This window comes from Mandrillus leucophaeus, unplaced genomic scaffold (assembly GCF_000951045.1).
Source record: "Mandrillus leucophaeus isolate KB7577 unplaced genomic scaffold, Mleu.le_1.0 Scaffold10, whole genome shotgun sequence".
In the NCBI taxonomy this organism is placed as follows: Eukaryota; Metazoa; Chordata; class Mammalia; order Primates; family Cercopithecidae; genus Mandrillus; species Mandrillus leucophaeus.
The window spans coordinates 1,156,294-1,181,334 of NW_012098098.1; the positions used below are offsets into that span (position 1 = coordinate 1,156,294).

The 25,041-nt window shown below is 51.3% G+C and overlaps 1 protein-coding gene across 1 annotated transcript; it reads right to left on the minus strand.

Annotated features, from left to right (window-relative positions):
- Positions 1-354: 354 nt before the first annotated feature.
- Positions 355-18,817, minus strand: KCNG4 (potassium channel, voltage gated modifier subfamily G, member 4). The gene is made up of 3 exons (XM_011971344.1): positions 18,737-18,817; positions 15,786-16,582; positions 355-2,239 (listed from the first exon to the last, which is right to left on the minus strand). The coding sequence occupies exons 2-3, from the start codon at positions 16,539-16,541 to the stop codon at positions 1,436-1,438; spliced, it is 1,560 nt and encodes a 519-aa protein (XP_011826734.1). The 5' UTR covers positions 16,542-16,582; positions 18,737-18,817; the 3' UTR covers positions 355-1,435.
- Positions 18,818-25,041: the final 6,224 nt, after the last annotated feature.

The following is a 25,041-nucleotide window of genomic DNA, read 5'->3' on the forward strand; positions in this document are numbered from 1 at the left end:
TATGAAGGAGGGAGGGCTGTCTTGCCTAGATGGCTCAATGGCTCCTCATCCCAAACTGGGCTTCTGACGCCCAATCCAGCCTCGTCATCTCCCTAACCCACAGCCTGTGCACATCACTCTGCCCTCCGTAGAGCATGCAAGGCCCACGCCTTCTCATCCCAACCCACCTGTTCAGCTTCATCTCCCAAAATACCCCTCTACTCTCCAGCCCTGCCCATGTCTCTGTGAAGTCTTTGGGAGCCCACTGCTTGGAATTCATTGCTCCTTCCTGCCTGCTCTCAGAATATGCTGCTTTATCTCCAGTGACTCGGACTTCCATCTGCCTCCTCCCCTGGATGCAAAGGACAGACTCTATTCACAGATGAATGGACAAATAAATAAATACATTGAAATGTGAGCTAAGAATGTCTATCTCCAGCATGGAGAAGACTAGTCTGGGAAGCCAGCAAGGAGCAGCGCCTACAATTCCCCTTGTGTCTGTGCCAAAGCTACACTGAGTCCATGGGGGCTCAGCTGTGGATGAAAAGCCAAGGTCCCCTGCAGTGTGGGAGGAAGCAGCAGCAGGAACGATCTTCTCAAGGGACAACGTGGACCCTGAAAGAGTTTGTCTCTGTAAGGCAAGGACTGGATAACTGGAGAACACCACACCAAGAGTCCAGGCGGCCAAGGAGGGCCTGGCTGTGCTGGCAAGTGGAGCTTCTGCCCGGGTCTCAGGTCCCAGGTCCCAGGTCCCAGATTCCAGGCATGCCTGGGGATGCCTGCTCCTTCTGGAGCTCCAGGTGGGGGTGGCAGGCTTGTGGGCATCAGCCTCAACATGGGATTTACTGCAAAAAGGCTGATTCTTCCTTCTTAGCTACAAGTGTTCAGAGCTGGCAGGAGGCAGCAGCATTAGGGAAGTACCACTGGTGGTGGTAAGCGGAAGGAGAACATACTGATCCCTCTGGAACCCGTGGAAAGGCTGGGTGGGGGAGTTTGATCAGAGGGGTTTGCAGTGACTGGACCTTTGACTTCCAATGGTGGCATGGCCCAGGAAAGATGGTCTTAGGGAAATCATGAAATTCTGTAGGCTCAGTATGCAAATACCAATGGTTACTAGTTCTGTGGGCATCCAGAACCCAGCCTGGGATGTTAAAGCCTCTGCTGGGAAGGAAAAGAGAATGAAAGAAGACTGAGCTACTCCAGCAAGATTGGACGTGCTCAGTAGATGGGCGGAGAGAGGAAAAGGCAAGCAGGCTGGACACAGTCAGCCTGGGACATCGGGCCCCCGGGGACAAGGATCACAGACACACAGCCTCTGTGGTCTTATGCCCCTCCAGCTTTGGGAGTCCTCCCTGGGCTCTAGCACATCACTAGGCGGTCTGTGTGGGGTACCCTTGAGTGTGTTTCAGGCAGGGCGATGGGTTGAGGTTACTACGTAGTCGCAGGGAGTGCTGAGTTACATGTGCATGATAGGCAAGGCTGGGCCCTCCAGGATGAGGTCATTGACATCGTTCATGAGCTCATGTTCACTGGCCATGTGGGGGTCCAGGAGTTCACATTCACTGGCCGGACCAGCGCTTTGGAGGTGGCGGAGACGGGCCTGAAGCTGCTCCTGCTCCTTCTTGAGCTCCAGGTAGGAGTGGGAGAAGGTGTGGAAGATAGACGTGGCCGGGAAGGCCATGATGAGGATTCCGCTCAGGATGCTGCTGAGGGCCACCATCTGGCCTGGCACACTGCGGGGCACCATGTCCCCGTAGCCCACCGTTGTCATGGAGATGATGGCCCACCAATAGGAGGCGGGGATGCTGGTGAACTCCAGCACCCGCCCTGACTCCTTCTCGGCCACGTAGACCAAAGGGGAGAATAGGGTGACGGCCACGGCCAGGAAGAGAAGGAGCAGGCCGAACTCACGTGTGCAGCGGCGCACAGTGAGCCCCAGCGTCTGCAGCCCCAGCGAGTGGCGGGCCAGGCGCATCACGTAGAGGATGCGCAGTGCCCGCAGCACACGCAGGACCAGCCCCACCTTCTCCAGGTAGGAGCTCCCACTCGGCCTCTCGCCATCCTCCGGGGACTCCTCAGACACCGCCAGTGACACGTAGTATGGGGAGATGGCCAGGATGTCGATGATGTTCAGGGGCCCCTGGAAGAACTGACACTTGTCTTGGGCCTGGACAAACCGCAGGCAGAACTCGAGAGAGAACCAGGCCACGCAGACGGTCTCCACGATGAAAATATAGTAGCACTTCCGAGAGCATTCGCCCTGCGGGGAGAAGAGGCAACAAGGCGGGGTAGAGAGTGGACCCGCAACAGCGCTGGAAACTGGGGGACGACTTCATGCCCATGAGCTTTGTGCTGTAAACTTAGTTGTCCACCAGAACCTCCTTTTACACAGTGTTCCAGTTGTGGCTGGGTATACAGCAGATCGGCAGGTCAGAGACCGTTCTTTCTGGCTTCCCTTGCCACTAGGTGTGGCCAAATGACTAAGTCCTCACCTCTGGACTGGAAACAGAAGTGATGCAAACCACTTCTGGATCTAACTCATGCACACTCTTTTCATCCTTCGTGTGAGCCGGGACAGCACAGATGGGCCTGCAACCCAGCTGAGAGGACTGGACCAGTGCTGCAGGCCAGGAGGGAACATCAAGGTGGGAGAATCTGGAATAAGAGTTGTCTATACTCACCCACATCCCTCACCTTGGGACTATTGCACAAGAGACAAATTTGGTTTAAAACTATTCTAGTTTGCGGTCTCTTTGTTATAGCTGCCAGCCTCTACCTTAATGACATAAGTACCTCGGGGGCCCATGCAATGCTCTGCTGCTGTTACTCAGGCCACGTAACGCTGTCGTGAGTAGGCAGCATGACCCCATTTGACGGCCAAGGAAGTTGGTCACAGCAGTGAAGTGACTCGCCTGAGCTCACATACCTAAGAGGTGGTACCAGGGTTCTTAGCTGCTGTTGGCTATTTTGTAACTTTGTTGTTTACCACCCCTCATTCATTTAGCCAACAGAAATGTATGGAGGGCCCACTTTGTGCCAGGCATGGTGCTAACCCCTGGGCATACTGTGACTAGACAAACAGATATCGTTTCTGATGGCTTGAAGGCTGGCGGGGCAGAGAGGGCTCCCAAATCCCCAGGACAGCCCTTGGGACGTGTAATTGCTGCCCTTGACACGCGGGATTCCAGCTCGGCAGTTCCAGCCGGGTGGGCACCATTCTGGTTTCTGTATTTTGTTCTTCCTTCCGAATAGTTCAGGGTAGTTCCACCAGCCCTTCTGCCACTCAAAGTGTGGACCTTGAGCCAAAACCATCAGCCTCCCTGAGGAGCTTGTTAGAAACATAGCATCTCAGGCCCCACCCCATCCCATGGAATCATATTCTGCAGTTAACAAGATCTCCAGGTGACTCATGCAAATTGAAGTTTGACAGGCGCTGTTCTAATGTGTGGTTCTCAACCTTGGCTGTAGGTTAGAATCACCTGGGGGTTCCTTGAAACACTCTGTTGCCTGGGCCAAGTCCTCCCAAGATTCTAATTTAATTAATCTAGGTTTGAGCTGAGCAGTAGAATTTTCCAGAACCCCAATGGATAATTCAAATGTGGAGCCAGGGTAGAAAACGTAGCTATAAATATTTTACACACACACACACACACACACACACACACACACGATACATATACTTGATGGATGAATGGATGAATGGCCAAAGCAACTTGTCTGTGTAAAAGGCAAGATGTTGACAACCACAGTTTTCTTTGGATTAAAGTGCTCTGAAGTGGAAAAAGAAATTATTTCCAGTGCCCACAGAAATCATAAGCGGAAATGTTCTTTATGCCTGGCTGCTGGAGGAAGAGAAACAGACCGAACCATGCCAGTCTCTATTTGCTTGTCCAGGGCAGGGTACCTTTCTGGCCAGACTTCTGTGTGGACTATTGCAGGGGTGGGAGTCAGAGGCAGCACTGCCAAAGGGTGGAATCCAGAGTGTTTCAGCCTCTTCTTTGGAAACTGAAGCACAGAGAGGGGCAGGGGTCACTGCGAAGCCACACAGCAAGTTTTTTAGCAAGATTGGAGAATCAGGAACTTGCTGTGCCCTGCCAGCTTTCAAGCCCTCCAGAAAGCATGTCTGCTTGTCTAGTTACAATACTCCCAGAGCCTAGCACAGTTTCAAATCCCACCTCTTCCACCTACTTGGGCAAATCACTTGTCCCTTCTGGACTTTCAGTTGTCTAAGCTCTGAAGAGCTGTCGTGATGAATGGAAATTACGCATATAAAGCCATTAACAGGACCGTGCACCTCGCAGGCACAGGATGCACTGTAGCCATTTTAACACAATCATACATTGGTCATGGACCCCAGTCTGCCTGGTCAGTGTAAGGGTAGCAATACCTTCTTCCTATGGCTGGATATTACAGGAAGATGAGGGGATTCTCCAACCCACTGAGAGGTCTTCGCCACGACTACCCAGGGTTTGCTTCAGGATCCTGAAGGGCTCGGAAGATTTGGGATCCGATTCCCCAGCCCTGCTACAAACTTGCTGTGTGACTTTGCAGCGGCCACTGGCCCTCTCTGTGCTTCAGTTTCTAATACAGAGTTTGGAACAGAATTGGCATTTCTCAAAGCTGATTTGGAAACCCCGGCACCAGAAGCCCCCAGGGTGCTTGTTGTAAATGCAGATTCTTGGGCCCTCATCACAAAATCCAAACCTTAGGGTGGGGCCCAGAAATCTACATTTCGCAACTGCCCCCATTCACTCTGAGGCACCAGGAAGGTTTTCAGGCTCCGAGCTAGGTTCTGTCTACAAGGTGTCTTTCTTTGCAGACATCTTGGGAGTTTCTCCCTAGGCTTAAAATACTCACAGCCTGGGAATAACTTCCACACTGATGACCCAATAGCTCAGGAAGGTGACTCCTGAGAGGCCGAGAAGGCTCTGCCGGGTCCTCCTGCCTGTGGGGCTGGCGTTTGGACATTCAAGCCATGCACACCGACTGCTCCCCTCCCACGGCCTGGCCCTCTGGCCACCTCTCTGGACTGCAGCAAGGGCTCTGCTCTGCATCCTAAATCCAGCCTCCCAGCACTGGTCCCTCAGAAATGCCGGCATTGGGCAGGGGGTGTTTATGGAGCCTGGGCAGAGGAAATAATTCCCAGCTTAACAAATATTCGAAGAAAAGAGAAAAGGGGGAAAGAAGGAAAAAAAAAGGTATCCTTTCTCCCTTTGTGGAAGTTCTGTGCTTAAAGCCAGAAAGTTCCAGGTCCTAGGAACTCCCTGATCCCTGGGCACACCGGGATGGTTGGTCACTCTATTCCTGGCCCTTGTCACAGGCACAGCAAGGTGTGTTCTGGCTCCTTCCTGTAATGAAGAAGAACAAGTGTCGGCCCGGAGAAGGCCCAGGGCGTGAATGATGAAACAATACGGATGAATCCCACGGGCCTGGTGTGGAGCAAAGCAAGCTGGGTGTGTGATTCCATTTGCAGGAAGCTCGAGATCAGACAGCCTCGTCTAGGGTACACAAAGTGATCAGAACAGAGGCTGCCTCTGGGTAGTGTAAGGATGGCCTGTGAAGGGCCACAAGGGAGCTTTCTAGGGTCACGGAAATATTCTGTACTCACAGGGGAGAGGCTGACACGGGTGCATCCGCTTATTAAATTCTGCACCTAAGATTTGTGCATTTCAGTGTATGTACATTTTACCTGTAAAGCTGTAAAAGAAAAATAGTAACAAATGATACGTGATTTGAGGTGGAGAGGGGATAGAAAGAGAGAGGAAACAAGAATGGCAGAATATTGGCTGGGCACGATGGCTCACGCCTGCAATCCCAGCACTTTGGGAGGGCAAGACAGGTGGATCACCTAAGGTCAGGAGTTCAAGACCAGCCTGACCAATGTGGTGAAACCTTGTCTCTACTAAAAATACACAAATTAGCCAGGCGTGGTGACACATGCCTGTAATCCCAGCTACTTGGGAGGCTGAGGCAGGAGAATCGCTTGAACCTGAGAGGTGGAGGGTGCAGTGAGCCGAGATCGCACCACTGCACTGCAGCCTGCGTGAGAGGTGATAGAGCGAGACTCCATCTCAAAAAAAAAAAAAAAAAAAAGTGGCAGAATATTGACCATTGCGTGTAGCTGAGTCATGGTTTCCCAGGGGTTCCCTATATTATTCTATTGACTTTGTAAATGTCTGAAATTCTCCATAATGAAAAGTTAAAAAACAAGAATAAAGGATAATCAAAACCACAGTAAGACACAATTTGACATCCACTAGGATGGCTAGAATCATAAAGACAGACAATAGCCAAGTGTCGGTGAGATTGTGGAGAATCACTGCTGGTGCAGATGTAAAATGGGGCAGTGGCAGTGGAAACAGTTTGGCAGGTCCTCAAAAGGTTAAACAGAGTTAACATGCAACCCAGCTGTTCCACCCCTAGGTGTATAGCTCAGACAAATGAAAACATATGTCCACACAAAAACTTGTACGCAGGCCGGGTCTGGTGGCTCATGCCTGTAATCCCAGCACTTTGGGAGGCTGAGGCGGGTGGATCACCTGGGGTCAGGAGTTTAAAAGCAGCCTGGCCAACGTGGTAAAACCCCGTCTCTACTAAAAATACAAAAATTAGCCAGGCATGGTGGTGGGCGCCTGTAATCCCAGCTACTCAGGAGGCTGAGGCCGGAGAATCGCTTGAACTCAGGAGGTGGAGGTTGCAGTGAGCCGAGACTGTACCACTGCACTGCAGTCTGGGTGACAGCCTGAGATTCTGTCTCAAAAAAAACAAAACAAAAACCAAAACAAAACTTGTACACAAAGTCCATGGTAATATTATTCATAATAGCCCCAAAGTGGAGACAAACATCCACAAACTGATGAGTGAATATATAATATGCGGCCTATTCACACAATGGAGTAGTAGGCAGCCATGAAAAGGAATGAAGGGCTAAATCATGCTACAACATGAATGCACCTTGAAAACACGATGCTGAGTGAAAGAAGCCAGACACAGACACCCTATGTTGGATGATTCCATTTAAGTGAGATGTCTAGAGCAGGCAAATCCACAGAGACAGAAAGCAGAGGGGTGGGTGTCCGGGGCTGGATGGAGGAGGAAGGGAATGATGGCTTCGCAGCTCCATGATGATACTAAAGACCACCGAACTGTGCACTTTAAAAGGGCGAATGTTGTGGTATGGGAGTTACAGTCAGTCTGAGCTGGCTGCGTACTCCTGGGGGAGGCAGCAAGTGGGAGTAGTGGGGGTCCCAGAGCCTGGCCCCCACCTGTTTCACGCAGCAGCACGACGGGTTTCCTGAGGGCAAAGCTGCTGCCCTGGGGGCCCTGCAGGTGCAGCGAGGGCCAGTTCTGGAAGCTCCATCTGGGAGGGGCTCAGGGTCCACATGACCTTGGAGGCTTCCTCGCCCTCTCTGTCCCTCCCAGCAAGTCCTGCCAGTCCCACTTTGGAACGTGGCCACCTCTCACTTTTGCTGCAGCTCCTTAGTCAGGGCTGGTCCGTTCCTCAGCTCGGCATCCCTTCCTCCCCTCCCTCCTGCGGTGAGTTCACCATTTGTGCCTCTGGCCCTGGCCTGAGGCCCTGAGCTGTTTCCTCTGAGGCTCTCCTGGGGCCTGGATGTGCTGACTCACTCCTCCTCCCACTCCTTTAGCCACTTTTCTCTCCTGCCTATGCCCTCTGCCACCCTCCCCTCCTTTACTCTGCTCCCATGGGCCTCCCCCAAGCCCCTCCTCACCATGAGCTGCAAACCCTCCTCCCCAGGTCTCCCCTCCCGCCCACTCCCAGCAGCTGTCCCCTCTTCCCAACACTGGGACACAGGGACTCTGAAAGTGTTGGAACCAATTGGACGGGGTCAGCCCCACCATGGGACCTGGCCCATGAGTCATCTAACTGAAGGCGTCTTCCCTTCTGTGAAATGGGGGAGGTGATTCTCATCCCGCAGGGCAATTGTGGGCACCGGGGAGACCTGCTCAGGGACGCTGTAGTGTAGGAGCTCCTCAAATCTACGTTGCTTGTCTTCCTCCTCAATCCTCTCCCTGCACTGCTGTCCGGTTCAGGCCCTGCAGCTCATCCACCATGGGCTCTCCCTGGCCTTCACCTTGGGCAGGTTGGATGGCTGACTTCTCTTCTAGAGCTTCCAGCAAATTCTTATTAGAAAGCAGCTGCCACTGGGCTGGGCATGGTGAGTCATGCCTGTAATCCCAGCACTTCGGGAGGCTGAAGTGGGCGGATCACTTGAGGCAAGAGAGTTTGAGACCAGCCTGGACAATGTGGGGGAAACCCTGTCTCTACTAAAAACACAAAAATTAGCTGGGCCTGGTGGTGCATGCCTGTAATCCCAGTTACTCAGGAGGCTGAGGCACGAGAATCACTTGAACCCAGGAGGCTGGAGGAGAGCCGAGACTGCACCACTGCACTCCAGCCTGGGCAACAGAGCAAGACCCTGTCTTGAAAAAAGAAAAAGCAACTGCTGCTGAGGGAGCATTACTAGCTTAGCTGCTATCAGGCAAGTTATGTAACTTCTTGAGGCTGTTTTCTGATCTGTAGAATGGGATTGCGGTGAGGATTAAATTAGGAAACAGGGAAATGACTAGCACAGGGCCAGGAGCCCAGCAAGGGTCTAAGAAGTATCCACTGACTCTGAGTCTCACAGTGGTTCTCCCTGTGCAGAGATGGCAGGCCGCCATCCCATCATCTCTGTACTAATATCCCTTCAGCAGTCACTGAAGGAGAGACCTCCCAGTGTCCAGCACAGGTCCAGCCTGCAGGGGCCCTTCCTGAACGACTCATGAATGAGTGTGGGTGGCGGTGTCTGCGCGGGGCATTTGCAGGGGGCTGGGAGTTGGACACGCGGAGGTGGGGGGAGTGTGAAGAGGCAGAGGAAACTGTCACCTGCAGAGCATCGGGGAGGCCCCAGGCCAGGAAACAGGGAATATTGATTCTTGGCCGGGACACAGGGAGAGACACAGCTGCAGGAAAAAAACAACCAAAAGCAACAAAACTAGGATAAGAAGCATTTGCTAGAGCAATTACTAAATGCCACCGAGCACAGAGAAGCTCCAGAGAGCAGGCCAGTTCTTTAGGAAGCTGATTCATGGTCCGAGAAAGGGACAGAGGAGGAGGCAGGAGCTGGCTCTTGCGCAGGGCCTCTTACTAAAGGGTGAGGAGGCAGGGAGGTGGACATGGCAGTCCAAAAGGTGAGCTGCATCCTGGGGAGGGGGGCCCAAGAGTCCCAGCTGGTCTTTTAAGAATCTCTCTCTGTGGGCTGGCCGCAGTGGCTCATACCCGTAATCCCAGCACTTTGGGAGGCCGAGGCTAGTGGGTCACCTGAGGTCAGGAGTTCGAGACCAGCCTGGCCAAAATGGCAAAACCCCGTCTCTACTAAAAGTACAAAAATTAGCTGGGCATGGTGGCGGGCGCCTGTAGTTTCAGCTACTCTGGAGGCTGAGGCAAGAGAATCACTTGAACTCGGGAGGCGGAGGTTGCAGTAAGCAACCTGCACTTCAGTCTGAAAAAAAAAAAAAGCCGGGCGTGGTGGCGGGTGTCTGTAGCCCCAGCTACTTGGGAGACTGAGGAGGCAGGAGAATGGAGTGAACCCGGGAGGTGGAGCTTGCAGTGAACTGAGATCGTGCCTCTGCACTCCAGCCTGGGCGACAGAGCGAGACTCCATCTCAAAACAAACAAACAAATAAACAAACAAACCACTCTCTGTGCCTTCCTTCCCCAGCCCTCCACCTTAGTAAGACGCTGAAATGTCTACAGTCTAGGATGAGAAGGAAGGCGAGAACCAAAGAGCCCACGTGGTTCTGCTCCCTAACCCCACCATGGTTCTGCAGAGACATCACCAAGGGTGCTTTACTTGGTTGCCATAGGGTGTGCATGTCCCTTTGACAATATCCCTGAAAGCCCCAGGCAATGGTGTGGGGCAGGAGTAGCACCCAAGGTGGGAGGAGAACCGTGGGAAGGCCGGCAGGGATGGTCTTGAGCGTGGTGAGTTCCCTACTTCTCCTACCGAGTCTCCAGCCAGAGCAAGCCCTCAGAAAAGACACGCTGAAAGCCAGAGCAGAGGAGGAATGAGGGCAGGCACTGGAAGGGGATGGAGAGGACCTTTGAGTCACCGGCCCCTGACTCGGCCATTGCGATTCAGGTTGGAGGGAGCCAGGGACGGAGGCTGGTGAGCAGAGCAGGTGCAGAGGTGTGAGCCCAGCCCCAAGGGGGAGCAAAACAACAAGCGTCCACTCTGTGCTGGTGCCTGATATACAGGTTTTCATTCAGTCCTGAGCACCGCCCTCTGAATAGTGTTATGATTGTCCTCTTTGATGGGTGAGGAAATAGAGGCATAGAGAAAGAAAAGGACTTGTCTGAGGGCAAAGCCAGGGAGTGAGAGCTGGGACTCAACCCGGGACGAGCAAACTGAAGATGCTGGCCCTTTCCATGACCTGATACTATCTGCAGTCGTTGGGATGTCTTAGTAGCAGCAAAGAGGAAGAAAAATGGTCCTGGCCAGTGGTGTTCAGGCTGCCCCGGAGGGAGGTAAAAGGCAGAGCTGCCTGGCCAGGTCTGAGGTCACGTAGAGAGGGCACGAGGGATGAATGGCAGGGAGGACAATGAAGGCAGAGGGAAAGAAACAACCTGGAAAACTGCAGCAAACAGACAAGGACATGAGGCTGCAGGTGTCCAGGGCTGGAAGGACGCTAGGGACCAGTCAGCCGTAAAATGACAAGTCCAGACCATCATTTTACCAGCAAGAGTTTGAGGTCCAGGGGCGGATGTGACCTGCCCTGGATCTCCCAGTGCATTCAAGCGAGAGTCGGGGTCAGGCGGGGTGGCTCAAGCTTGTAATCTCAGCACTTTGGGAGGCAGAGGCGGGTGGATCACCTGAGGTCAGGAGTTCGAGACCAGACTGGGCAACATGGCGAAACCCCATCTCTACTAAAAATACAAAAATTAGCTAGGGATGGTGTTGCGTGCCTGTAATCCCAACTACTTGGGAGGCTGAGGCAGGAGAATCGCTTGAACCTGGGAGGTAGAGGTTGCAGTGAGCTGAGATCGCACCACTGCACTCCAGCCTGGGTGACAAGAGCTAAACTCCATCTCAAAAAAAACAAAACAAAACAAAACAAAACAAAAAACGAGGGTCAGGACTAGATCTTTTATCCTGCCTATTGAAAGGGGTCTGTGTGGCAGCCGTGGGAACAGAATCCTGGCTTCATGTCTCAAACTCATCTTGTTCCTTGGAGGTGGGGGTTGGTCTTTGGAGTGTGTCTCTCTATCTTCAGCTATCAACGTGGAGTAGGCAATCAGTGCTGGATGGATAAACCAATAGTAGCATATACATACAGTGGAATAGTATTCGGCCATGAAGAGGAACGAAGGTCTGACACATGGCACAGTGTGCATGGACCTTGAAGACATGATGCTGGAGCAGGAAGCCAGTCACAGAAGACCACACCTGGCATAGTTCCATTTCTATGAAATGTCCAGAATAGGCTAATTCGTGGAGATAGAAAGCAGATGGATGGTTGCCAGGGGCTGGCGGGAGAGGGAGGAGGAGACACTGCCTAGCTGGGACAGGGTTTTCTTCTGGAGTGCTGAGAAAAAGTTTTGGAACTAGATAGAGGTGGTGGTGGCTGCAGAAGATCTCGATTGTACTAAATGCCACTAAATTGTTCCCTTTAAGGTGCTCGATTTCATGTTTTGTAAATGTCAACGCAGAAAAATGGAGCAGGGGGCTGGGGTGCGGTGGCTCATGCCTGTAATCCCAACACTTTGGGAGGCCAAGGTGGGAGAATCACTGGAGCTCAGGAGTTTGAGACCAGCCTGGCCAACGTGGTGAAACCCATCTCTACAAAATATACAAAAATTAGCTGGGCTTGATGATGCCTGCCTGTGGTTCCAGCTACTCAGGAGGCTGAGGCGGGAGGATCGCTTGAACCCGCGAGGCAGAGGCTGCAGTGAGCTGAGATTGTGCCACTGTACTCCAGCCTGGGTGACAGAGTGAAACCCTGTCCAAAAAAAAAAAAAAAAAAAAAAAATGGTATGAGCAAGGCTGCTCAGAATCTAAGCTCCAAGGAAGTAAGAAATTTGTCTTCTCTCCAGCACCCAGAAGAATGGGCTTTAGTAGGCAGTCAATGACTGTTGAAGGAAGGTAAAGGATGAATGTTTGGTCTCCTGTTAACTACTACTGAATGAATGAATGAATGATGATCAGTATGACGGACGTTCGCTGAGCACCTCTGAGTGTTGGCACTGTCCCAGCTGCTTTATGCACCACATGATCCCTTGAGGGAAGCGCTTAGAGCACCCTCATTTCACAGAGGAGGAAACTGAGGCTCAAGGAGATTAAGCGACTTTCCCAAGATCACTGGGTTAGTCACGGGTGAGGCCAAGGTTGAAACCCAGGGCGTCTGGCCTTTGCACCATCTTGCTGGCCTGAGAGCTGTTTCACAAAGTCTGGCTGCCTCAGAAGCACAAAATGCCCCTGAGGCTGAAGTTCTAGACTACAGGTGAAGTGGCCCAGAATTGAAAGTTAGGACAGGGCATGGTGGCTCATGCCTATAATCCTGGCACTTTGAGAGGCCAAGGCAGGCAGATCGCTTGAACTCAGGAGTTTGAGACCAGCCTGGGCAACATGGGGAAATCCTGTCTTTACAAAAAACACAAAAAATTAGCTGGGTGTGGTGACGCACACCTGTAGTCCCAGCTACTTGGGGGACTGAGGTGGGAGGATCACTTGAGCCCAGGAGATGGAGGCTGCAGTTAGCTACCAAGATCGTGCGACTGCACACTAGCCTGGGTGACAAAGTTAGACTCTGTCTCAAATTTAAAAAAAGAAAGAAAGAGAGAGAAGGAAAGAAGGAAAGAAAAAGAAAAGGAAGGAAGGAAGGAAGAAAACAAAGGAAAGGAAAGAAAGATGGTATCAGTGTTGTGTAGTCATAGGGGCTTGGATTTTAGAGCAAATCAGAGGTGAGTTCAAATCTTAGCTCTGCCACTTACTGTGAGCTTCAGAAAGTGATAAAACCTCTCTGAGCCTCAGTTTCCCATCTGTAAAATGGGGGTGGAAGTGGTATTCACTTCCCCATGCTGCCACAGGGATGAAATCAGTCCACGGTGTGAAATGCCAACCTCATGGATGGCACTCAGGAAACATTGGTTCTTTCATCCTTTTGGGGAAGAATCCCCCGGGGAAATCCAGAACTTTAAAATCTGGTGCCCCTTAGAAGAGCTCAGGCGCTGGCTTGGTCCTTCCTGTCTACACTGCTTCTTCCCTTCTCCAGTGTAATTTTTTTTTAGATGGAGGTTTTCTCTTGTTGCCCAGGCTGGAGTGCAGTAGCACAGTCTTGGCTCACTGCAACCTCTGCCTGAGGGTTCAAGCGACTTTCTTGCCTCAGCCTCCCAAGTAGCTGGGATTACAGGTGCACGCCACCACACCCGGCTAATGTTTTTTGTGTGTTTTAGTAGAGATGGAGTTTCATCATGTTGGCCAGGCTGGTCTCGAACTCCTGACCTCAGGTGATCCACCCACCTCGGCCTCCCAGACTGCTGGGCTTACAGGCGTGAGCCGCTGCACGCAGACTCCATTGTAATTTGCAATCCCTGGCACAGACCTTTACCCCACTATCAGGTTTACTCCAAGGGATGTTGCTATGAGAAGGTAGAAAAATGGAAAACTGTTTACAGCAAATGTCCGTCCATTGTTTCTGTTTCTGATGGAGGAGTTCTGTGGGTTATAGCCCTGGGTCTGTTCCCCCACCCTGCCATTGTGACATTTCATGTGCGTGGATGCTATCAGGGTCAATTTGCAGGACCCTGGCCCCACACCCAATGGGCACTGCCTGACCCAGAAGCAGCCGGTCCCTCTCAGAGTGACATTCCCTGAGGGCAAATAAGGAACACAAAGCACGTGTGGCCATCGTCCTTTTACGTAAATGTAAGGTCACCGTCTTGGGAGAACAAAGACTGCCTCGTCCTCAGCCTCCCTGCTCTCTGAATTATTATCTAAACAGGAACACGGACACTCTCCGGGCAGCACCTCAGCCTGTCTCTGGGCACACACACAAAGGCGCTTTCACTCAGGAGAAAGCGTAAAGATACTGTGGCTGGGCCCGGGCATAAATCTCTCTTGTCCCAGGAGGAGACGTGGCTGCCTGATCCTCGGCTGAAGCTTTGGACTGCGCAGGTCTGCAGGCCCACCTCTCCCCTCTAATTTGATTTCCCTAGTCACTGTTAAGCTGGGCCTGGGCTCATGCCCTTCGTCATTTTCAAAGCATTGGATTTTGAAAAGATCTTGGCCCTCTGCACAACCGAAATCCTGGCTCCTACACAATTTCTCCCCTCTCTGGAAATCTCTAAGAGGGAACAGGTTTGTGGGCATCCAGGGGCCTTTCTTTATTAATTGGAATCAGGGCACCCTTAAGAAATGGGGTAGGGAGGTCACTTGTTTTATCTTAATCTTTGTACTGCAGAGGCCACACATAAATATTTCTGTGAACAAGCAGGCGCTGAAATCACATGCTTTCATGCAGTAGAATGAAAAAATGCCTATGATTGGCATTAGCGTCTTCTCCATGGGAAAACAAGCTGTTTAGAGGCCCAAGTATTTTGTGGGTTTTTTTTAGGGTCAAGCTTTTGTAGGTTGGACAAGACACATTTTATTCAACCCATATTTACTGGGATCCTACTGTGTGTGAGGCATGGGCTGGTTCTCCATTTAAGTCCTTTCTATCTGGCAAGTTCTCTGATCCCGGTGTCTTGCCCTGGGACATATCTTTAAGCGAAGAGAACTTAGGTGAGCTGGCAACTGTTATGAGCCACATAGAGCAAGCACCATCTTACGTATGTGTTTAGTTTCTCTCTCTGTTGATTACAGGGTAAGCGCCAAACGTCAGGATGATGGGCAGCCGGGGGGAGCTCGGTGCCGGGGAGGAGTGATCTTTTACATCTGCAAACAATCTAGTTCTCTGAAGCTTTCCAATAACCCTCTCAACCAAATGCTAGGTTCTTACTTTGCTTCTCAGACCATCTGGCTCCCGGTTGGAGGGAGGGTGTCTTGGGGTCTCCTGTAACTCCCTGGAAAGGGGATGAAGGTGTGGGCAAGCAGCACTTTTTGCTCTGGCCTCCTGGGGCGGGGTGACTTACATATCAGCTCACCTGTGAGTTTCCCATCCAGTGAGACTGGCCCAGACACTGAGCACTGCAAGGAAACTGAGGCCCGGGGACCTTTGCATCCTTGGTGTCCTTACTGTGGAGCTCCGAGGAAAATAACTGGCCCGTGCCTCAGTTTCCTCGTCTGAAAATGGAGTGGGGATGCCCAGGAGAATGTTAGCTCAAGAAGGCAGGGATTTCATGTTTTTGACCTGGTCTAGGGCTTAGCACAGAGTGCTGCTCAGTAAACACATGTTGAATTCACTGGGTGAGTAAACCTTGGTGGTGACATTACCCATTTCACAGAGGGGGAGACAGGCTCAGAGGGGAGGTGGAGTGATTCACCTGTAGTCACAGAGTCGGGAGAGCCTGGAGAGGTGACGCTGGGTCTGTGTGGCCCACTGAGTCCACGCATGACTGAGGGCCACTGAATGACTTTCACGGTGAGCCGTAGGCACTTTTGCCTTTGTAGGACTCCAAAAAAAAAAAAAAGAAAAATTGTCTTTTATCACTGATGGTCTAATAATGAATATAATCCACGTTGGATAATATTCATTTTTTTTCTTCTTATTTTAAGACCTGAAGACATTTTCGTGGGCCCCTAAAAGACACCTCTGCCCGGGCACCCTGCGGGATGGAGCCATGGGCCCCATCAGAGGCCACTCACCTGGTCCTCCTCGGCCCTGAGGTCGGGCATGGTGCTGACGCACAGGCTGACGGCGGTGGTGGCCACGAAGAGGATGGAGAGGCAAGCGAAGACCTTCCCCGGCAGCCCGGACTGCGGGTTTTCCACCATCTCGCGCAGTCGGTTCATGCAGAGGCCCCAGCGCGAGGAGTGCGAGGCAGGGCGGCGGGTCTCCCTCTGCTGCCGCAGAACCTCCTCCCTGTGCAGCTTGGCCAGCTCCTCCAGCTCCTCCAGCTTCCTCAGCAGCTTCCGCAGGCAGCACCTCTCCAGGTGGGCCTCCTCGATGCCCCAGTAGGCCAGCTCCTCCTGGAAGGACAGCGCGCACATCTCCTGCAGCAGCACCAGCTTCCCGGCCGCCAGGAAGCTCACGATCACCCCGAAGGCGCTGGGGCTCCTGTCGAAGAAGAACTCCTGGCTGTCCTCGTCGTAATCATCGCAGAGCTGCGCGATCTCCTCGTAGCTCCGACAGAGCCTGAGTTTGCTCAGGCGGCTCAGCGGGAACTGGTCCAGCGTGCTCCAGGGGAGGCGATACCTCCTGCCCCCAACGTTGATCAGGATCTCCTTCTTCAGGTCCACCGGGGAGGCGTCCAGGACGCCCACCTTCCGCACCCTGCGGTAGTAAAGGCCCTTGATGGACGGCATCTTCACCGGGCTGGACAGGAGCTGACTCCAAGGGCTGTGGGAACCATAGTGGTGGTGTCTGGGATGCAGGCCCCGGTCTCCGAAAGGCATGGGCATTGCTGAAGATCGCAAGGCAAGGAAGTGCTGGGTTTACCAGTCTGACACCCAAGGGACAAAGAGCAAGAAAAAGGAAGGGAAATCAGTCTTGGGGCAAAGAGTCCTGGATGTCGCGACTACAGATGTTCTTACATGTGCTTTCCTGCAATCGCATCTGCATGGCTTGTTCTTTTAACCTTTAGCTCAACACATATTTATTGGGCACCTACTGTGTGCTTGGGATACATCAGTGAACAAAACCCTTCCCTGGTGGAACATCTACTGGTATCGCAGAAGACTGTCTCCAGAACAGACGTTGCATGGATGGGGACTGAATTGCATGGATGAGTAACTCAGTCCTGAGCTGGACAAATCAGAGCGGTGCCACTTCTGGGCTCTGTGGTCTCAGGTATGTGGTTATACCTCTCTGATCTCAGCATTATTCATTCAAATGACAAGACTCGTACTAATCTTGCAAGGTACAGTTGGTAAAAACAGAGCTTAAGAATGTAGGCTCTCAAGTTCACTGGCAGGGCCGAATCCCTTACGGACTGCCAGCACAGGTGGGTTACTCAGTGTCTCTGAGTCCTTTGCTTTATCTGTGTGATGGGGGCAGTTTGAGTACCCACACTGTAGGGCATGGCAAGGGTTATATGCAGTAACATACAAGAAAGTGTGTATTAATAACACTTCTAGATGCTTCTGACATGCCTGGCTTCCCCTAACTCACCTCAACAACCTCATGAAGTAGACATAAGATCTCCACTTTATAGATAAGGAGGCTGATGCACGGAAGGCTTGCATGTCTTGCCTACAGTTTAGCAAGCACCTGACATCAGGAAGTTCAGCGAGGGTCTGTTATTAAAGGCTGGAACAGACCAGGAATGTGACTGTCCTTAGCACAGCATCAAAGCATCTAGGTCTCAGGAGGAACTCCACCAGTCTCACTTAATCACTCTTGGTTGCTTCCTCATTTGGGGAGGCCTTTGCTAAGGGGACAGAGGAGCATGGCATACTTGCAATCACAGTACTCCTCCATGTTCATTGCGCGCTTGCCTTAGCCATCCTTGCTGTGTGACCTCCAGCCAGTTACTCCCCCTCTCTAGGGCCATGGTCTTTTATCTGCAGAATGAAGGAGGCCTCCGGGCACGGTGGTTCAAGCCTGTAATCCCAGCACTTTGGGAGGCCGAGGCAGGTGGATCATCTGAGGTCAGGAGTTTGAGACCAGCCTGGCCAATGAAACCCCATCTCTACTAAAAATACAAAAATTAGCCAAGCATGGTGGCATGTGCCTGTAGTCCCAGCTACTCGGGAGGCTGAGGCAAGAGAACGGCTTGAACCTGGAAGGCGGAGGCTGCAGTAAGCCGAGATTGCGCCATTGCACTCCAGCCTGGGCAACAGAGCGATACTCTGTCTCAAAAAGAAAAAAAAAAAAAAAGAAGAGGTCTCTAATGCTCTCTCCATTTCAGACCTATATGAGATACTTGACTTAATGTGAGTGTTTTAGATTTAGCCAATTCACATATTTAAAAAGTCCTTTCCATAATATTTCTAACCTTCAGATCCTGCAACCATTTCTTATGCCATTCATTCTAGCCAGAGCCATTTCCAAAGCATCTATAAGCTTACATTTTCAGATGCACTCCACTCCAATCAAGAGAGAAACTCGGCAGCTGAATGGAAATCAAAGTTCCTCTCAATTTCAGAGCCAGTTGGATTCTGGTGGATAGTGGAGAGTGAATTGCAGCCTATTTCACACTCTTGCTCCCCACACAACATTCTGTTGTTCTGAGTGCATTACTTTGCTCACAGGGGACGGCCAGAGGAGGATGAGGAGCCTGCAGAGAGAAGAGTATTTTGAAATCCGGGGAGCCCTTTGCCAGCTTCCTCATTTTCCCAGTGCAAAAACCAAGACCCAGCGAGGGGAAGTAACTTGTCCAAGGTCACACAGCAAATCCAAATCCAACCCAGCACTCTGTCCTCCAGCCTGGGGCTCCTTCCAGAACCTGCAAACTGCCCTTTCTGCATTCACTGAATAAACCCAATTTTGCAATCTACGGCTCTCCAAACAGCTGGCAAGCAGCTCCTTCCGGAGTACGGGAAAGGAATTCACTGAAAACAGCACTTTTGCCAAGGATGTTTAACAGCATCAACCTCCCCCCGGCCCCCGCCCGCCCTGCAGCAAGCATTAACTCTTCCTGTAAAGTTTCACTCACCCTCTTGTCTCAGGGAGCCAGTTTCCAGCTGTTTCTCTGCCAAGCAAGGGGAGCCCATGTCTTGGTGCCCAGGGAAGGGACAGGTTTGTGGTGGAGATGAAGGGGAAGAAAAATAATTCCCAAAACAGCAGTTTCTGGCAGAGTTAGTTTCCAATCTTTCTTCCCGTGCCGCCTCCAGAAACCAGAAGTTCATTCATTCTGCATCTCTCTCTCCAGCAGCTGCAGGAGAGCCCTGGGGGATTGAGGTGGGATTGTTTTAAAGGACCCAGAAGTCCCTTTCCTTATGAGAGATGAGGGTCTGGGGCTTCTTGCTGGGAGGGAGCCAGGGCAGCTGTTCTGGTTGAGCAGCGGACTCTGCACTTCAAGTCCCACAGGGACAGCCAGTGTGGTCCTGCAAGAGAAGCCAGTGTGTGTGTGTGTGGGGGGGTTGGTTGGGGGGTGGAATGGGAAGGGCTTAGAAATAATCTCTCCATCAGCCAGCAGCAGGAAGGGGCAGCAGCCGCTGCCACTCTGCCAACCGCCTAGGAGGCAAGGGGAGCTGTCCTCCCTCCCCTGGCATGGAGGAGCACAACTCGGGAGGGGCAGAGGGCAACTTGGGGCCGGAGGCATCTGCAGCTACCTGTCTCCAGCCACCCCAGAGGCTCTTGGGGTATGCTGATGATGGTGACAGGCTCAAGTTGAAGCTGCAGAAGGAACTTTTTGCTGCTTTTAACCAGCCCAGGCCTGGGACAGGTTCAGACAGAAGCCCTGGCTCTGAGCCCTGGGTGGGAGTCAAGGGGGCCGTGTTACAGAACAGGGCTAGGTAGAGGTGTGAGCTTGGAATTCACGCACACGCCTGGATCCTGGCTCCTACGTGAAAGGCTGGGTGACCTTGGGCAGGTGAGTTACTGCTTCTGAGCCTCAAATGTCTTGTCTTTAAAACACAGGAATTAGAGAGAGGGTTCAGGGAAGATCAGAACCGTAAGTGCAAGCTCCTGTGCTGGTTGACTGGTTGGCTGGGTGAAAAGGAAGAGGCATCGGTCCAGGGCCTGGGTGTGGACTTGGACTCTGCACTGCCTGGCTGTGTGTCCTCGGTCAGTCACTTCACCTCTCTGGGCCTTAGGTTTCTCAGTCAAATGAGGACAGTGAAACCAGTGATGGCTGCAATTGCAAAACCAGCGTCTTGTAGGTGCTCACTATACGTTGAGTGTTCTTCATTTTCTTGAGAGGTTCTGAAGCCCAGGCTGTTGGCTTCTGAATGTAAGTTATCTTCACTGCATTTGATAGTTGAGGCCCTGAAGGTCTGAGAAGAGGTTTGCTTAAGGTCATCTTGCTGGTTAGAACCATCACTTAGGCCGGGTGTGGTGGCTAACAGCTGTAATCCCAGCACTTTGGAGGCAGAGGCGGGCAGATCACAATGTCAGGAGTTCGAGACCAGCCTGGCCAACATAGTGAAACCCTGTCTGTACTAAAAATACAAAAATTAGTTGGGCATGGTGGTGGGTGCCTGTAATCCCAGCTACTATGGAGGGTGAGGCAGGAGAACTGCTTGAACCCGGGAGGCAGAGCTTGCAGTGAGCTGAGGTCGCACCACTGCCCTCCAGCCTGGGTGACAAAGTGAGACTCTGTCTCAAAAAAACAAAAACAAAAACGATCACTTAACAGACCCTTGAGTTTTGATGTGAGGATCCAGGAGTGAGAGAGATTAGAGGGTGAGCCTTTCACAGCTGCCTGCAAGGGGATGACAGGTGCTGCTGGCCTAGGTGGGCTCTCTGTGGACTTGGCAATGGGAACAAATCCAGGCAGAGCAGAGAACTGACTGAATGGAGGTCTGTCTGGTGCTGTGGTTTTCAAATGGTATTGCTTGAATCCTAAGGACTCTGCAGAAATGATTGAGGGGCCTGGCCTGGGGCAGTGACAACGGGGAGGACAAAAGGATGAACCCCTGGGCCTGCTACCTCAACCATGGCAACTGCACTGATCTGTTTCCATAAGACTATAAGTGTAACCCCAATAAAGGCTGTGACCCAGTGTGGTCCAGCGTCCACACAGAGCCACTCAGAGAGATCCCAGAGCACCTGCCAGTAGCGGAGAAGCTTCCCTCCTTCCTCAGACTCCCCTGTTCCTCAGACCCCACAGCTGCTCCAATGGTGCTCTTAGAAGAGACTTCAGAATTGTCTTTCCAGCTCATGGTCCTCCCCCTACCCCAGCTGTCTCCCCACCTCTCTCAGCTGTGTCTTACTTGTCTGGATTTAGCCTGTCTGGTTAAATCTCCCCTAACTTACCCCCTTCCTCTCAGTTCTCTCTGGATCCTGAGTATACGGGTTCAAATCAAGAATTTATCAATTCCCTGCTGGGTGACCTTGAGCAAATTTCTTAACCTCTCTATGCCTTAATTTTTTTTTGTCTGTGACCTGAAGATGATGGCACCTATCAATTTGCTGTGAATTTTGAACAAATCAATTTACATTGACAAGGCTCTTAGAAGACGGCCTGTCACAAAAGTGAGTCCTATTCAAATGCTTGCTATTATTATGGTTATCATCTTTTTTGTTTGTTTGTTTGTTTGTTTGGAGATGGAGTCTCACTGTATTGCCCAGGCTGGAGTGCAGTGGCGAGATCTTCGTTCACTGGAGCCTCCATGTCTGAGTTCGAGCAATTCTTGATCCTCAGCCTCCTGAGTAGCTGGGATTACAGGCACCCGCCACCATACCCAGCTACTTTTTGTGTTTGTAGTAGAGACAGGGTTTCCCCATGTTGGCCAGGCTGGTCTTGATTTCCTGGCCTCAAGTGATCCACCCGCCTCTGCCTCCCAAAGTGCTGGGATTACAGGTGTGAGCCACTGCGCCCGGCCATGATTATCATCTTAGCAATTTCTTTCCAAAATTACACAAGAAAGGTTTAGTGTAAATACGGCAGTCTGCTGTTCAAAAACTTTTCTAAAAGAAGGCTTGATTTACTGACCTAGTGCAGGTCCCTCATTTTGAACCCTCCAAGTCAGTGGATGGCACTGCCAGGCTCAATGTGGACTTGCAGTCCATTGCTCTTTCCACACTTTGGCGCCTTCTGTCCATATGGTCACTTTTCCCAGGTTGTGGGACCTTTCCCTCAGCCTGGTGTTCAGCCCCGTCAGCCCCTTCCCCAGGGCATCCACTCAGTCTTTCTTCAGGTCTTTGTGAAGTCCCAGTCACCTTTTGGCTTAGTGCTACTGTCTTCTTGTCCCTAGTGTCCCTCCCCAGTATGGATACTTGACCTCAGCTAATCAGGGCCAGTAACACATCTCCCATCCTCTGGGCATCCTGGAAGTCTGGAACTCGAGGCATACATAGAAATGCCCAACCCAGATGTCTTCTGTTACATTTTTCTGATCAAGGGATGAGTCACAGTGACCACACGTGAATTTCTTATGGCCGCGGTAACAACCCCGATGTAGAAGCTTTAAATAATGCAAATTTGGCTGGGTGCAGTGGTTTCTGCCTGTAATCCCAGCACTTAGGGAGGCCAAGGTAGGTAGATCACGAGGTCAGGAGATCGAGACCATCCTGGCCAACATGGTGAAACCCCATCTCTACCAAAAATACAAAAATTAGCTGGGTGTGGCGGTGTGTGCCTGTAATCCCAGCTACTTGGGAGGCTGAGGCAGAAGAATCGCACGAATCTAGGAGGTGGATGCTGCAGTGAGCTGAGATCATGCCACTGCATTCCAGCCTGGTGACAGAGTTAGACTCTCTCTCAAAAAAAAAAAAAAAAAAAAAAATTACAGTTCTGTAGACCAGAAGTCTAAAAGGGGTCTTATAGTGATTAAGTCAAGGTGTTGGTAGGACTGAGATTTTTCTGGAGGTTCTAGAGGAGAATGTGTTGCCATACCCTCTCCAGCTCCTAGAGGCCTCTTGCATCCCTTGGCTTGTGGCCCCTTCTCCATCTTCAAAGCCTGCAGTTACATCACTATGACCTCTGCTTCTGTGCTGTCATCTCCATTTCTGACTCTCCTCCTCCTCTTTCCCTTGTAAGGACACTGTGATTACATTGAACCCCCTGGATAATTTGGGATTGTCTTCCAGCCTTAAGATTTTTAATCACAACTACAAAGTCCCTTTTGCCATGCAAAGGAACTTATTTCCATATTTACAGGTTGCACGGGCATCTTTGCAGGGTTGAGGGTAGGCGGCATTAGTCTGCCTATCACAGATGGTATTTATATCCCGTACACCTCCTCCTGGCCCCAGCCAATCAGATAGGACCAATATTTTTTTGTCCAATCAGACAAAGGAAGGACACCTACCCTAAGAGTGCTTCACCCATAGGCTGAGATGAACCAATCAAATTTACTCTCTCTCTTTCCTGAGAATTTGGACCCAAAGACATGGAGACTTTGGCATGGGTAGTGGGTGCTGGCCCTGTAAGATCATCTAGCAGTGGGGCTGGTGGCTGCACTGGGCTATGGGTGAGGAGGAGTAGCAGAGGAAGCCACAGGAAGAAGAGTTCCTATGGACCTAGAGTTAGTTTCTGTAAAGCCCATAGAACTCGGCCCTGTTCTATCTAACAGGTCAACCATCATCATCATCAGCATCAAAATTAGACTGAGCACATCTCTCTGTACTGTTTTGGTAGAAGGAGGACCCCAAGCCCCCAAACTGGTGGATGTGATCACATCTAGCTTTTACCTTCTTAGATGTCACCAAGGCCTGGCTCTTTCTTGAAGGGTCCTTCAGAAGAGGGGGCTGTCTTTGTCCCACAAAATGGAGCAAGAAAAGGGGCAGCCCTGTGGGAGGCAGAATATTGACCTCCAAAAGATGTCTATGTCCCAGTTCCTGAAGTTGCACGTGTGTTACTTGACATGGCGAAGGGGAATTAAGGTTGCAGTTGGAATTAAGGGTGCTCATCAGCTGATCTGAAGTAGTGAGAGTATCCTGAATTCACCAGGTGGGCCCAATGTTTTCATGGGTCCTTAAATGTGGAAGAGGGAGGCAGAAAAGAGAAGAGGGTGAGAGAGTGATGTGAGGAAGCACTCAATCAGATACTGCTGGCTTTGAAGATGGAGGAAGGGGCCATGAGCCAGGGAATGCAGGTGACCTCTAAAAGCTGGAAAAGACAATGAATAAATTCTCCCGTGGAGCCTCCAGGAAAGAACATGGCCCTGCAGATACCTGGATTTTAGCGCCATAAGACTCACTTTAGACTTCTGGCCTCCAGAACTGTAAGATATTAAATTTGCATTATTTTAAGCCACTAAGTGTATGGCTTTTGTTATAGCAGCCATAGCTAATTAATACTGCCCTGCCTGAAGGAGGGGATAGGCCAGTTACAAACCATCAGGGATATTTGCAATTTGCTGAGGACAAGGCCCTACCTTGTCTATCTAGCCAGGCCGCCCAGTACCTGCTTGCAGAAGTTAGGATCCCTCCCTCCACGGGACAAATATTGACTGAGCATCTACTGTCACGGCTGTGTTGCTCACTGGCTGTGTGACCTCAGGCAAGTCACTTTTCCCCTCTGTGCCTCAGTACAGTGGAGGTCATGACAGTCCTCGCCTCTCAGGGTTATTGTGAGGAGCAAATGAACGCACACACGTAAGGCTTTCATTTCAGTGTCTGGCACACGCACATGCTCAGTAAGTGTTAGCCATTATTATTTTCATCATCTTCACTGTTATCTATTATTACAGGGGCTGAAAGTCTCCTGATAATAGCATGAGAGGAGCTGGAGTCAGTGAAATCCCTGGCTGCCATGAGCATGCAGAGGAGCTTTGTAACACCTGCGTGATGTTAATTGATAATAGCTGGCTTTCTGGGGAAAAAAAGTTTCTGATATGTGGTGGTTGCCAGTTGCTGTGGCATAAGTACCCCTGCCATGGCCAGTGTCAAGCTAACAACAGCATCATTGAAGAGGGAGTTGGGAAGAGAAGCTAAGGATCGGCTTTTGCAAGCCTGTGCCTGTGGCCCCCAGTACATCACTGTGACTGTTGCTCCCCAGGAAGGTCAGGGAAGGCTCCTAAAGGTAGAACCCCTGGTTAATCAAACCTTGAGGAGTGAGTAGCAGCTAGCAAGGTGGAGAAGCGGGTACTGGCAGAAGGGGCAGGTTGGGTCAAGACAGATGGGCTGGAGAACACCATGCTTCTGGAAGTCTGAAATGGATTCAGCAGGAACAGAGAGTTGGACATGAAGTGGCAAGTACCAAGAAGGAGGGCAGAGAGGCAGGAGGGCATCAGAAAATGAAGGGCCTTCTCTATTTCGCTGAGGAGGCTGGACTTTATGTGGTGGGAATAGGCATGGGGAACCACTAGTGAATTTATAGCTGTGGTTCTCTATGCTGGAACGTTCTAGAAT

Bases quoted from the DNA above. Each gene is read 5' to 3' on its own strand.
- KCNG4 (XM_011971344.1), bottom strand. From the start codon at position 16,541: ATGCCCATGCCTTTCGGAGACCGGGGCCTGCATCCCAGACACCACCAC. The intron at 2,240-15,785 runs GTGAGTGGCCTC...TTCTCCCCGCAG, and splicing joins TCAGGGCCGAGGAGGACCAG to GGCGAATGCTCTCGGAAGTG.